Here is a 14,006-nt window from a genome sequence, read left to right as displayed (position 1 = left end):
TCACGTAGCTGCACATCAGCGGCTGTACGAGGACTACTTTGCAGAGTACCCGCGGTTTCCCACCAACATGTTCCGGCGCCGTTTCAGAATGCGCAGGGAGTTGTTTATGCGCATCGTTAGGGCATTGGAGCGTCAATATGTGTTTCCGCTTCAGGCACGATGCGGCTGGCAGACCCGGCCACACCCCTATCCAAAAGTGCACGGCGGCAATCAGACAGTTGGCCTACGGAGGCGCGGCAGACATGTGGGATGAGTACCTCCACATCGGTGAGTCGTCAGCCCTGAAATGTCTGAAGGAGTTCTGTGGGGGCGTGATCAGCATTTTCGGTGAGCAGTACCTTCGAAGCCCTACTCCCGAAGATTGTCAGAATTTGATGCAGATGCACGGGGAGAAGCATGGGTTCCCCGGGATGTTAGGCAGCATAGACTGTATGCATTGGGAGTGGAAGAACTGTCCGACTGCCTGGAAGGGGGCCTACACGACCGGCTACAAGTCAAAGAACCCCACGATAATCCTCGAGGCCGTAGCTGATTACCGGCTGTGGATCTGGCATGCGTATTTTGGGGTAGCCGGGTCGAACAACGACCTCAACGTCCTGAACTCGTCTCCCCTCTTCAACGAGAAGTGCCAGGGCGTCGGTCCAGCCGTCTCATTCGTGGCCAACGGCAACCGGCATGATATGGGCTACTACTTGGCGGATGGGATATACCCTCGGTGGCCTGTCTTTGTGAAGACGATCCGACAAACAAGTGATGAAAAGAAGGCCTACTTTGCGCAACGACAGGAGTCGGCGCGCAAGGACGTGGAGCGCGCATTTGGTGTGCTCCAGTCCCGATGGGCGGCAATCAAGGGCCCAACGCGTTTGTGGGATGTCGGATGCGTTTCCGAGATAATATACGCCTGCATTATCCTGCACAACATGATCGTCGAAGACGAAGGCGTACAACTGACTAGTTGGGTCAGTGACGATGAAGCCGGTCCAAGCCACGGAACGGCCACCCCTAGTGTACGACAGGGGGTACCCCTCGATGAAGCCGGCCGACTCAAGGAATTTGCCAGCATGCGCCAAGTGGATGCTCATATTCAACTCCAAAAGGATATAATTGAAGAGTTGTGGGCACGGAGGACTGCACGACGATAGTTTTTTTTCTTTATTATGCATGTACTTTTTTTTTATCTATGTAACTTTTTAAAATGCAATTAATGAATTTTCCCGTATACGTGTCTAAATTTAATTCCGTATTTTAATCGTAATTTTAAATGGCTGGCCTATTAACCATTGCGGATGCTCTAAATTTAAAGAATATAATGAAAAGCACTTGTAAATAAACAATACTAATTGTCTAAATAATTAACAAACAAGGGGCGGTAGCCCCTGGCTGGGGCTAATTTGCTGTATTAAAAATTCATCCGAAAATATAATTTCTGAAAGTCAAAGGACTAATTTGCAATTTCGGAAACCTTTTGAAAATCAGTTATTTTCGGTTAATATTCCCAACGGATGCACTGTTTCATCAACAGCTGCACCGATTCGTCTTCTTCAAAATCTGATCAATTCTTTTGGTTCATCATCTCGAATACACATATGAATTTTCTGAATTCTCTGAATTTTATCCGATCAAATAAGTTTGATAGAACCACCGAAATTGATTTGATCTGAAAGTGATTATCACGACTTTCAGATATCCGTTTTTCTGTTCTATATATTGAATCTCCCTAACAAAATAAACCTTAACTAAATCTTATCACCTAAAAAATAAACAAAGAATTAAACAAAGGCATGCAGTAGGAGTACATAATATATCTAGAAAATTGAAATCAAACAATCCACTGCATCAGAAGAACTTTGCAATGAACACGTTCCACGCATATGTTGATATGTTTAAATTGTAGTGAGATTATTATTTTAAAGGGAAATTGGTCTCTAAAATCATGAACTTTACCTAAAATTTGGTATTTTCCATAAACTTTGAAATTGGTATATAATATCACGAACTTTGCATTTTGTTTGGTATTTCCCAAACTCACTCAAATAAGATATTTTCATCAAAATCTTATTTAACGTAGGCAACCGTGATATGTTTTATAATATTTTGAACCACTTTTTAAGTTCATAACATGTAGGATAAAAAGTTACGTTGAAAATCACGTTGATTTAATTGTGTGAAGTATGATGAAAAAGCCTCGTAAGTTAGTCAAATATAGTAATAGACATGCCGTGGGAAATACCAAACAAAATGCAAAGTTCGTGATATTATATACCAATTTCAAAGTTCATGGGAAATACCAAATTTTAGACAAAGTTCATGATTTTAGAAACCAATTTCCCTATTTTAAACGGCATGAACACAAACATGTAATGATAAATGTTTTTCTGTATTACTACCAAATTGATTGGAAATGTGGTAATATTCAAACTTTATAACCTCCCTCACAAAACAATTTTGTCCTGTTGGACCATTTTTCTTGTAAATAAAATACTCTTGCTCCTTTGTTTACTTCTTGTATACTTGTATATTTTAGCATAGATGTATGAATGAAGATTATTTTAGGCTATTACCATCGCTAACATTTGAGGGGTCATCGCAACTGACAAAATACTCTCTCCTTTATATGGTAGTGGACTCATTTTGCCATTTTTGTACGTTTCATAGTAGTAGAGTTATTTTCCTTTTTAGTAAACGTTAATATATTTTTTGTCACTTGCTTTACTCTTTCTTACTTTATTTTCTCTTCATCTTTCTACTTTTTTTATTTTCTACTTTATGTGCATCGGTACTCTTGCCGTCGGCAAGACCACGTCCATGCTCACCGCTGTGGTAGTAGCCGTTTTTTTTACCATTTTTTTCAAAAAAAAATTTGATTTCGAATTGGGCTGGGAAAGAACAATTATTTTAGCGCTAAAAGTAGAACCGTTTTCTCGACAAAAGAAATAAACGCGAAGAATTTTCAAGTGCACAAACGACGTCCTTTCAAGAACAAATAAAAAGGACGAAAAAGTCGGGGTGGTAGATGACTTTGGAAGTTTCTGATCTCTATAATCAGGGAAGCGTCTCTATGTTGCTCCACGGTATGTTACAACTTATTAATTGATCATTTCTCTAAGCGTTGTTTGTATTATTTTGCATTTGTGATTCAGCCTCTCGTGGTTTCAGGAGTTTAATTCTTTATTAACTTGATCTTAATCCTTCCTAATAGAAAAAAGGTAGTATGTTTTTTGTATTGCTAATTGCTTTTGTAGATTCTTGGCTTTTTGTCTAGGCTAAAGAAACCATTAATGATTAATACAGTACCGGAGCGGATCAGCTAATGCATATTATACAACATTTGCTAAGACACCAATTAAAACATGACACGTGTATGCTATTTAAGAAGAAAAAATATTAAAATTCAACTCAAATCTTTTCTATCTTCAACCAATATCTTGAGATTATCTCCCTGTGCTTTTTTTACTTGAAGGATGCCGAGGAAACCAAGTTCTTCTTCACGCCATCTGGTTAAAAATACTCATTTATTTTCTCTCTCTCACACACACAGCCTTCTCTTTCTGAGGGAGAAGATTATAAATAGAAGTTGAATAGAATGAAATCAGTTATTTGAAAACGTTGAGTTTTGTAAGGTGACTGCAGATCTGGGAAATCTATCAAGAGTTCATTACTTTTGATCCTTAAAATAAGTTAATTTATTGATAATCAAAAAGCCGGAAGACAAATCTTTGAACCACGTTATACAAAATATATTCCACAATACAGAAGAAGAGAGAGAGGGTGATAAAACGCAAAGAAGAGAAATAAAGATTGGGTGAAGAAATGAAAATTTGAAAGAAATAAAATGGCAACCCAAAGTAAAGGCTAAAGCAGAAAAAGAATTCAACCAGATGAGAGATGCGCCGGAGAATGAAGGATTACGATCAAATAAAATACTAGTAACTGTTATTTTTTCTTCTTAAATAGCATACATGTGTCATGTTTTAATTGGTGTCTTAGCAAATGTTGTATAATATGCATTAGCTGATCCGCTCCGAGTTACCACATTACTTGGCTTTCTTCAAATAGAGATTTATACAATAGTACTACCATATAACATTGGTTTTGATCTTGTTGTCATGTTATCAATCTTTATCAAACAATTCAGAAATTGGCTTCAAATTTGAGGCGTTTTGCCATATTTTTGCAGCAAAAAGAATTAGACAAAGGCATGTAGTACATAAATACTCTACTAGTAGAAAGTTGAAATCAAATAATCCAATACTACAGAACTACGTTATGTAGATATGTTTTAATTTTAGTGAGATTATTATTTCAAACGGTATGAACACAAAAATGTACGTAAGGATAGATGTTTTATATTACTCCACCAAATTGAGTGGAAATGTGGCAATATTCAAACTTAATAACCTTCCGTTGGATCATTTTTCTTGGAAATACAATATTATTGCACCTTCTATTGTTGTATAATTGTTGTTTGGTAGTACTATATGCTATCATAGATTTATGAATGAAGATTAGATTGTAGGGGTAGGGATCAGACCAGTCCCGATTAACTAATAACCGAGACCTCTTTGTTCTTGTACAAGAGAACTCAACCAAATTCTCATCCACGCAGCTGATTTTATAAAGATTCAAACTAGATTACAATGAAACAACCTAGCTATTACAAGACTTCACCGGAACCCTAACTACTTCCTTGACTATCCATTGTCAAGCCTCACGAGGTCCTGCACACTAAGGAACCTTGTTAGTAAAGCAATAACCGATCTTTTCGGATCTAAAATGTAAACAACAAGAGAAACAAGAAAATCGAATAGATCAAAGAAATTGGCTCAGAACCCGCCAAACAACACAGATCTATTCAACCAGAACTAGATCCAAGGGAGCACATATGAATCAACTAGAGATCAACCTCACACCACCAATACCTCCACCACAGAATCCCCTCACACCAGATCGAGTTCCACCGAACACAATCTCAGAGCAGAACACTCACACACCACAAACCCTAGTTCTCTCCAACACACAAGCAATCAAAGAGATTGCCTTCCCCAGTTCTCACAAGAGATCTATCACTCAGGAAACCGTGGAAGATCACAGAGAAACAACTGGAGAAACCATCGGAGAAGAAGGGAATAGAGAGAGAGAGAGAGAGCAAATCTAGCACTTGAGAGAGAGTGAGAAAGAGAATGAACCGTGAGCAAACCAAACCAACACTCTCTCACGTATCTAGCACAGCCCTACATCCAACAGTGCAGAATCAAGAGCCAAGTGAAGAGGACACATGGCAGCATCCGGTGGTAGAGGTAAGTAATTGGACTCAGCCCAATTAATTCCACATGGGCCAATTTAATTAGCAGCCCAAATAGAAGTCCACAAATATCCAACAGTAGGATATTACTCCCTCCGTCCGTCATTAGGAGTCTCATTCATGGGCGGCACGAGTTTTAAGAAATGTTAAGAAAAATTGGTGAAAAAAAGTTAGTGGAATAGGGGTCCCACTTGTATATATTAGTTTTAAATGAAATGTGAGTGAAATGAGTTAGTGGAAGGTGAAACTCTATTACCATTTATGGAAAAAGTGAACCGGGACTCTTATTCGTGGACGGACTAAAATGAAAAAACGAAATTCCTATTCGCGGACAAGTAAATCGTAACAAGGGGGTCATCACAACAGACAAAATATAATATGAGTGTAATTATTTATAAAAAGGGTTGCAAACATGGAAGTGACCGGGTGACATTTCAACCAAGGTCACAAACCAAGCCAATGCACCTAATTTTGACATGTGTATTTACTTTACATTGTAAAATAATTACTCACTAATATTTCTTTGTATTTTTATTTTTAGCACCATGAATGATCATTTCATATACTTGTATTTTATTTTTAGCACAATACATAGTCATTTCATTTATGTGTATTTTGGTTTTTAGCACAAGTCATTTCATTTACTTGTATTTTGATTTTTAACATAATGAATGATCTGAGACATGTTATAATCCATACAATGGCTTTGAATCTGCCACGTAACAAAATACTGCAACATTAGTAGCTACTACTAAAGCTCTTAGAGCATCCACAGTGGGGGAGCCGCGGCTCTCGGCCCGGGCTTGGGCAGCCCGCGGCCCCCCACTACTGAGGCGAGCCATGCCCGCGGCTCGGGGGGGTGGACGAGAGAGAGCCGAGCGCTCGGCCAGGCCGAGGCTCTTGGGCAGGCGGCTCGGCCCGCCACTGCAAGGGCCGAGAGCCGCGGCCCTGCCCACCGAAATTATTATTATTATTTTTTTTTCCCAAAATTTTTAATATATTCATCCCTTCTCTCCCAATTTTTTTACCCCAAACCAAACTCTACTCTTTCCACTTGATTTCAATTTAAGATTCAAAACATGGATTCCGGCGACGAAAATTTTCAGCGCTTGGTCGATGAGGAGTTCGAAGAACTCGTTGCAACGGTGCAAGATGAAGCCGACGAGGAGGAGGCGGCTTTGGCGGCGGCGGCGGCCATCCCTCGGCCGAGATACCGTCGCCGGTTTATCAACCGTGACCATGTCGGAGCCGACCAGCGGTTGATGGAAGACTACTTCGGCGACAACCCCCGTTATCCGCCGGAGATTTTTCGTCGGCGATTCAGAATGTCGCAACGACTCTTCATCCACATTGCGGATTGTTTGTCTCAGCGATACAGGTGCTTCACCTTGCGGAGTGATGCCACCGGTCGACCCGGATTGTCGACATATCAGAAGTGCACGGCCGCAATTAGGCAGCTTGCCTATGTCGGGCCTGCTGACATGTTCGACGAATATCTACAGATGGGCGAAACGACTGCCCTCAAGACGCTGAGGCAGTTTTGCAAGGGTATCAAAGAACTCTTCAAAGGGGAGTACCTACGGAAACCGACGGCCGAGGAATGCCAGAGACTGATAAATATGCACGGGACAGTGCATCATTTTCCGGGCATGATGGGCAGCATCGATTGCATGCACTGGGAGTGGAAGAACTGCCCGGTGGCTTGGAAGGGGCAGTTCACTTCTGGTTTCAAAGGGCGACATCCCACGATGATTCTTGAAGCCGTTGCTGACTACCGCTTGCGAATCTGGCATGCGTATTTTGGTGTCGCTGGGTCGAACAACGACATCAACGTTCTACAATCATCGCATCTCTTCAATGACGAGTCCCGGGGTGAGGGCCCGCAGATCAGCTTCGTGGCCAATGGCACGCAGTACAACAGGGCATACTATTTGGCCGATGGAATATACCCACGCTGGCCCGTGTTTGTCAAGACGATCCGACAACCTGTTGGGCCGAAGCAGACCTATTTTGCAAAAAAACAAGAGGGTGCTAGGAAGGATGTTGAGCGGGCTTTCGGAGTCCTCCAATCGCGATGGGCCATTTTACGGTGTCCGGTTCGACAATGGCACGAAGATGATGTCGCGGACATCATGACTGCGTGTATCATACTGCACAATATGATAATAGAAGACGAAGGCTTTAGTGCAGAGCGTTGGGCACCGGAAGATGGTGCTAGCACAAGTCACGGTATTGCAACCCCTCCTCTGCAGATGGGTGTACCACGCAGTAATGAATACTTGATTCAGCGCTTCACCAATATGCGGAGTGAAATATCACATTCAACACTGCAGGCTGATTTGGTTGAAGAGGTCTGGAACCGTAGAGGAGGGGGCGCAGCGTGATAGGGGTTCTCTTTATTGTTCACGTTGTATCGAAAATTTTCGTTGTGTAATTTTCCCTTTTATTATAATACAACGAAAATTTTGTTATAATTTAGTTTAGTTTAATTATTTCTATGTAATTTAATAATTATATGCAAATAATTTTTATTTTAGCTAAATTAAAATATATCAAAAAAGTTAAGAAAATAATTTTAATTGGTGGCCCGGAGGGCCACCATTGTGGTGGCCAAGTTTTGAGGGCAAGGGCCAAGTTTCTTGGGCATGCCCAAGAAATGGTGGCTTGGGCATGCCCAAGAGGGCCACCATTGTGGATGCCCTTATCATGGAGCAGATGTTATTTTAGGCGGCATTCTTGATAAACTAATTATTTATTTATTATTACTCTGAGTATTAAAAATAATACTATTACGTGTGACTATTTTATAGTCTATACAATAGTACGTACCATCATTGCATCCTTAATATTACTACATACATATACATCATTACAAACACAACCTGAAAATTAATTATTACAGCAATCTAGCTAGTTCACAATAATGTACAGAGCTTAGTTTATGACACCCAATTATTTGAATACATAAACTTCGTATAAAATATACTTCGTGTCACATGTATAGTTTAAAATTAAATAAATCAGCGTTACAAAAATCAGATCTCATCTTTTTATTTATTCGACCGTTGAAAATTTAAAGCTGCATCCCCCCAACTTTTCTACCTCTTCTTTGTTGACTTCAATGTCCAAAAACCAATAAAATAAAAGAAAAAGAAGCTCTGCCACGTCGGACGGTCCCACTCACCCAATCTGACCGTTTCAGCTCAAACAACAGCCGTAGATTTCACTCTCATCAAACACTCGACCGTTACATTCAAATTCTCTCATTAATAAAGAAGATAACAATTCATGTTCAAAAAAACAACTACAAATTTCCACATCCAAAAATTCAAAAACCAAAAAGAAAATGCTTCAAATTTTTGAACCCTAGCTAGCTGCGATCAAATCCACATTCCTCTCTTCTTCAATCGATTCATCAATCCGTTGAATTATCTCGAAAATGATGAAACCAAATTCTCCGACGTCGTCCCCGGTGACGATCACGGTTACTTCCACCGACGGATCTCGCAGCGCCGGACTGACAAGCCCCAAGCTCCGCCGCCAATCGATCTCGAACAACAACAACAACGCCTCCCCGCTCTCCGATAACCGCCGCTACAGCTCCGGAGGCCGCCGCCTGGCCTTCTCGAAGGAATCAGCCGACGAATTCGTCGCCTACACGGTCCAAATCCCGTCGACGCCGGAGCATCGCCCCCTCACCGACTCCCCCCCTCTCTGCTCCGGCAAAAATTCTTTCATCAAGGACGCGATCTTCACCGGCGGATTCAATTCCGTCACGAAGGCGCACATGAGGAAAAGCTCCGACGGAATTCCTTCGGCGACGAAGTCGAAATCGGTGTGCGGAATGGACGGCTGCGACGAGAAAGCAGCGGGAGGGAGCTTCAAGAGCTACTGCGACTGTGGATTCACCATCTGCCGCGATTGCTACTTGGATTGCGGCGGCCATTGCCCCGGCTGCAAGGAGCTCTATAAAGGCGAATCCGAGGAGGAGGCCGAGGCCGAAGACGAGGAAGAGGAGGATCAGGCGAATCCGCTGCCGGAGTGGGGGAAAGGAGCTAGATTAGACAAAAACCTCTCTGTTGTGCAGTCTTTCAAAAACACTAACCACGATTTCGATCACACGCGTTGGCTCTTCGAAACGAAGGGGACTTATGGCTATGGAAATGCTCTGTGGCCTTCAAATGGCTACGAATTTGGAAGAGAAAATGGTAACAGATATGAAACCCCTCCTGATTTCACAGATAAAAGAAACAGACCTTTAACTAGAAAAGTTGCAATTTCTGCAGCAATTCTCAGTCCTTACAGGTATTTTACACATTGATTTGATGATGTTGAAAAAAGATGCTAATTGTTTGTTAATCCTGATTTGAAATTTGAAAAATGCAGATTGTTGATTGCTATTCGTTTAATCGTCCTTGCTTGCTTCCTCACATGGCGGATTATGCATCCCAACCGCCAAGCAATCTGGCTATGGCTAATGTCGGTTATCTGCGAAATCTGGTTCGCCTTCTCATGGCTGCTCGACCAGCTCCCGAAGCTCTGCCCGGTGAAAAGAGTCACCGATCTCGCCGTGCTAAAAGACCGGTTCGAGTCGTCGGAGCCTAATCTCCGAAACCCGAAGAAGTTCTCCGATCTACCGGGGATCGACGTGTTCGTCTCCACGGCCGACGCTGATAAAGAGCCGCCTCTCGTGACTGCCAACACGATCCTATCCATCCTCGCGGTTGATTACCCTGTTGAGAAAGTTGCTTGCTACTTGTCCGACGACGGCGGGTCGCTGGTCACGTTTGAGGCTGTGGCGGAGGCGGCGAGCTTTGCGAGGATTTGGGTTCCGTTCTGCCGGAAGCATAAGATTGAGCCGAGGAATCCGGAGGCGTATTTTGGGCAGAAGAGGGATCCGTTGAAGAATAAGGTGAGGCTGGATTTTGTGAGGGATAGGAGGAGGGTGAAGAGGGAGTATGATGAGTTTAAAGTGAGGATCAATGCGTTGCCGGAGACGATAAGGCGGAGGTCGGACGCCTACAACGCGCAGGCGGAGTTGAGGGCGAAGAAGAAGGAGGTTGAGCTCGGGGAGGGCGGTCTTCCTGAGGCTGTCAAGGTCCCGAAGGCGACTTGGATGGCCGACGGGAGCCATTGGCACGGGGCATGGCCTTCGGCCGAGGACGGCCATTCCAGAGGCGATCATGAGGGCATCATACAGGTAACTACTACTCTTATACTAATTGCTAGTTCAAGTTCAAATTTGTTTTTGATGCAATTATGTTGTTGTATCAAATACTAATACTCTTGTAGAACTAGTTGTTTTTCTACAGTAGTACTAATTGTTAGTCCAAGTTCAACATGTGCTTTGAATCTGATGTTTTGATTTTGTTGTTGTTGTTATAGATTATGCTTGTTCCGGCTAGTCCAGAGCAGCAATTCGGGCAAGAGGCCGACGACGAGAACCTCATCGACACGACGGACGTGGACATCCGGACGCCAATGCTAGTCTACGTCTCCCGCGAGAAGCGGCCAGGGTTCCACCACAACAAGAAAGCTGGTGCCATGAATGCATTAGTCCGCGCTAGCGCCATCATGTCGAACGGGGCCTTCATCCTCAACCTCGACTGCGACCACTACGTCTACAACTCGACCGCCATCCGCGAAGGCATGTGCTTCATGCTCGACCGGGGCGGCGACAAGATATGCTACGTCCAGTTCCCCCAGCGATTCGAAGGCATCGACCCCAACGACCGCTACGCCAACCACAACACGGTCTTCTTCGACGTCAGCATGCGCGCCCTCGACGGCCTCCAGGGCCCCATGTACGTCGGCACTGGCTGCATCTTCCGCCGCATCGCCTTATACGGCTTCAGCCCACCCCGCGCCACCGAGCACCTCGGCTGGTTCGGCCGCCGCAAGCATCGCAAGCAACTCCTCCGCAACAAAAACAAAGACCAGCCAGACAATGAGGAAAATGAAATACTCATCCCCATAAACAGCAACGGCGAAAACGACAACGACGAAGCCACAAGAAGCTCCCTTTCAAAACAATTCGGAAACTCAACCACTCTAATCGACTCGATCGGAGTGGCCGAGTTCGGCGGGAGGCTCATCCACGAGCTCCGAGGCAAAGGCTGCCTTGGACGCCCGTCTGGCTCTCTCGCAGTGCAGCGAGAGCCGTTAGACGCGTCAGCGCTGGCGGAGGCCGTCAGCGTGATCACGTGCTTCTACGAGGATAAAACAGAGTGGGGGAAGAGAGTAGGCTGGATCTACGGTTCGGTGACAGAAGACGTCGTGACAGGATACAGAATGCACAACCGAGGATGGCGCTCAGTCTACTGTGTCACCAAGCGCGACGCCTTCCGCGGAACCGCTCCGATCAACCTCACCGACAGGCTAATCCAAGTCCTCCGGTGGGCAACCGGCTCGGTCGAGATCTTCTTCTCACGAAACAACGCGATTTTCGCGTCTCCTCGGATGAAATTCCTCCAGCGGATCGCCTACTTCAACGTCGGAATATATCCTTTCACCTCAATTTTCCTCCTAGTCTACTGCCTCCTTCCGGCGCTCTCGCTCTTCTCCGGCGAATTCATCGTTGCGACGCTCGATGTCACGTTTCTAGCGATGCTATTGACGATCACGGTGACACTGTGTCTACTTGCCTTGTTAGAAATCCGATGGTCGGGGATAACGCTGCACGACTGGTGGCGGAACGAGCAGTTCTGGCTGATCGGAGGGACGAGCGCGCATCCGGCGGCGGTGGTGCAGGGTCTGCTGAAGGTGATCGCGGGGATCGAGATCTCGTTCACGCTGACGTCGAAGTCGGGGGTGGCGGAGGACGGGGAGGAGGAGTTTGCGGAGCTGTATGAGTTCCGGTGGACGACGCTGATGGTGCCGCCGATGACGATTATTATGTTCAATGCGATAGCGGTGGCGGTGGCGGTGTCGAGGACGGTGTATAGCCCGTTCCCGCAGTGGAGCAGGCTGGTGGGGGGAGTGTTTTTCAGCTTTTGGGTGCTGTCGCATTTGTATCCGTTTGCCAAGGGGATGATGGGGAAGAAGGGGAAGATACCGACGATTGTGTATCTGTGGTCGGGATTGGTATGCATTGTGATTTCGTTGCTCACGGTTTATGTGTATCCGCCTGCGGGGAGTTTTCAGATGCGGTGATGGATGGATGGATGGATGAAGATAGTTGTTAGTTGGTTTCTGTTGTGTGTTTGTGGAAATGAAGTTATGCTTTAACTTCGTTTTAGTTTGTTTCTTTTATTAAAAAAAACTATTGTTTGTAGTTTTTGTGGAGATTGGTGTATCAGTTTGAAAGATTTGTGAAGAAATGAAAGTGAAAATTATGGAAGATTTAGTCCAACTTTTTAAAGCTCTTTGTTTTCATTTTAAAGATATAGTGTTAATGTGTTATATTTGGTTCTTAGAATGGGAGAAAGATTACAGAAATTAACAAGGGTGAAAATGAGAATGGAGAAAATTCCAGAAATTAACATCTTTAAAATCTTGCATTTTTTTGTACACTGAAAAATATAACATTGACTCAAATACAATCGTGGAGTACTAATTATGTAAGGAAGAGGAGATGTAAGGTGGAAGAAACGAAGGACTTGGGGGAAACCATAAAAAAGGATAATCCGAAACCAAAATACACATCCGAAGAAGGTGGAAATGCGGACTTGGGGGGAAACAAAAATTATGAGGGTTACATTGGTAATCTCACCACCATTTCTTCATCACTGTCGCGGACGAGATTTACAATATCAAGTTGGAAGCGTGAATTATTTCAGACAAAAGTTAAAGAGCATGGTGCGGGCCGAGGGTTTTTTCGAGGGCCATGCTTGTTCAGTTATTGAAACCGAACCGTCTATAATGCACTGATTTGACCCCAATTCTGGTCTATTAGTGATAACCGAACGAGCCCTTTAGTATTTGGTATTCTAGTAGTACTATAGTTGTGTTGTGTGAAAAAACTGCTTTTGTAGAATGGAGAATGGAAATAGTATTGTGGACTTGTATCATTAACGTTTTTTTATGCTCCACTTTGAAGAGAAATTAATGTGGAATTTCATTTTGTATGGTTAGGTATTTCATGTAAGGAGAAATAAATGCAAGCAATGGAGTTATAAAAAAATTCTGTTTTGGGCTAAAATAAAGCCCAATGTGTAAATAAGTGATGAAATAGGGAGTAGGACACTTACACACGTCTTTAATAGAGAGAATGATTGGGTCAAAAGTGTTGAGACAAAATATATATTTCGACATGTACTATTCCAGTCCTTCCTAATTCAAAAAGTAATCTATTTTGTTATTCTGTAAATAGATTCATATTTATTGACGTTACCCACATTATTCTATCTATACCAATTTACTGTACTTATCATTTCTATCCACTCAAAATACATGTATCAATCATTACTAACCTTAAAAGAGTTAAGGTGGTGAGACTTTATTCATTTATAATACTTCAATTATTTTTATTAAATCTCAGGTCAATTGTCAAACCCTCCATTAGGCCAAAATTATTACTCCCATATTTATTTTTATTAATTCTATATAAAACTAGGATTTATATTTGAGCCAACATTTTAATATTAGCACATTCACGAATGATCATATTCTAAAATATAAAAGGAACAATATGAAATCATGTTAATATGGCATAATTAATTAAAAAAATCATTATTTTTCATTTGATATATTATAAATTTAAATG

General features: G+C 43.0%; 2 protein-coding genes across 2 annotated transcripts; both read left to right on the top strand.

The window, feature by feature from the left end:
• Positions 1-6,381: 6,381 nt before the first annotated feature.
• Positions 6,382-7,686, top strand: LOC148930032 (uncharacterized). Its single transcript, XM_089066348.1, has 2 exons — positions 6,382-6,933; positions 7,189-7,686. Exons 1-2 carry the CDS (start codon positions 6,382-6,384, stop codon positions 7,684-7,686), a joined length of 1,050 nt encoding a protein of 349 aa, XP_088922474.1.
• Positions 7,687-8,599: 913 nt separating this feature from the next.
• CSLD5 (cellulose synthase-like D5) lies at positions 8,600-12,662 on the top strand. The gene is made up of 3 exons (XM_048114859.2): positions 8,600-9,607; positions 9,689-10,502; positions 10,688-12,662. The coding sequence occupies exons 1-3, from the start codon at positions 8,742-8,744 to the stop codon at positions 12,452-12,454; spliced, it is 3,447 nt and encodes a 1,148-aa protein (XP_047970816.2). The 5' UTR covers positions 8,600-8,741; the 3' UTR covers positions 12,455-12,662.
• The last annotated feature ends 1,344 nt before the right edge of the window (positions 12,663-14,006 follow it).

This window comes from Salvia hispanica, chromosome 3 (genome assembly GCF_029641045.1).
Source record: "Salvia hispanica isolate PSC_SH4W2 chromosome 3, Shi_PSC_v1, whole genome shotgun sequence".
Taxonomy (NCBI): domain Eukaryota; kingdom Viridiplantae; phylum Streptophyta; class Magnoliopsida; order Lamiales; family Lamiaceae; genus Salvia; species Salvia hispanica.
Note: the sequence above shows the minus strand (reverse complement) of the source record. Positions and strands in the feature narration are given on the sequence as shown.

Bases quoted from the DNA above. Each gene is read 5' to 3' on its own strand.
- LOC148930032 (XM_089066348.1), top strand. From the start codon at position 6,382: ATGGATTCCGGCGACGAAAATTTTCAGCGCTTGGTCGATGAGGAGTTC. The intron at 6,934-7,188 runs GTGCATCATTTT...GAGGGCCCGCAG, and splicing joins TGATAAATATGCACGGGACA to ATCAGCTTCGTGGCCAATGG.
- CSLD5 (XM_048114859.2), top strand. From the start codon at position 8,742: ATGATGAAACCAAATTCTCCGACGTCGTCCCCGGTGACGATCACGGTT. The intron at 9,608-9,688 runs GTATTTTACACA...TGAAAAATGCAG, and splicing joins GCAATTCTCAGTCCTTACAG to ATTGTTGATTGCTATTCGTT. The intron at 10,503-10,687 runs GTAACTACTACT...TTGTTGTTATAG, and splicing joins ATCATGAGGGCATCATACAG to ATTATGCTTGTTCCGGCTAG.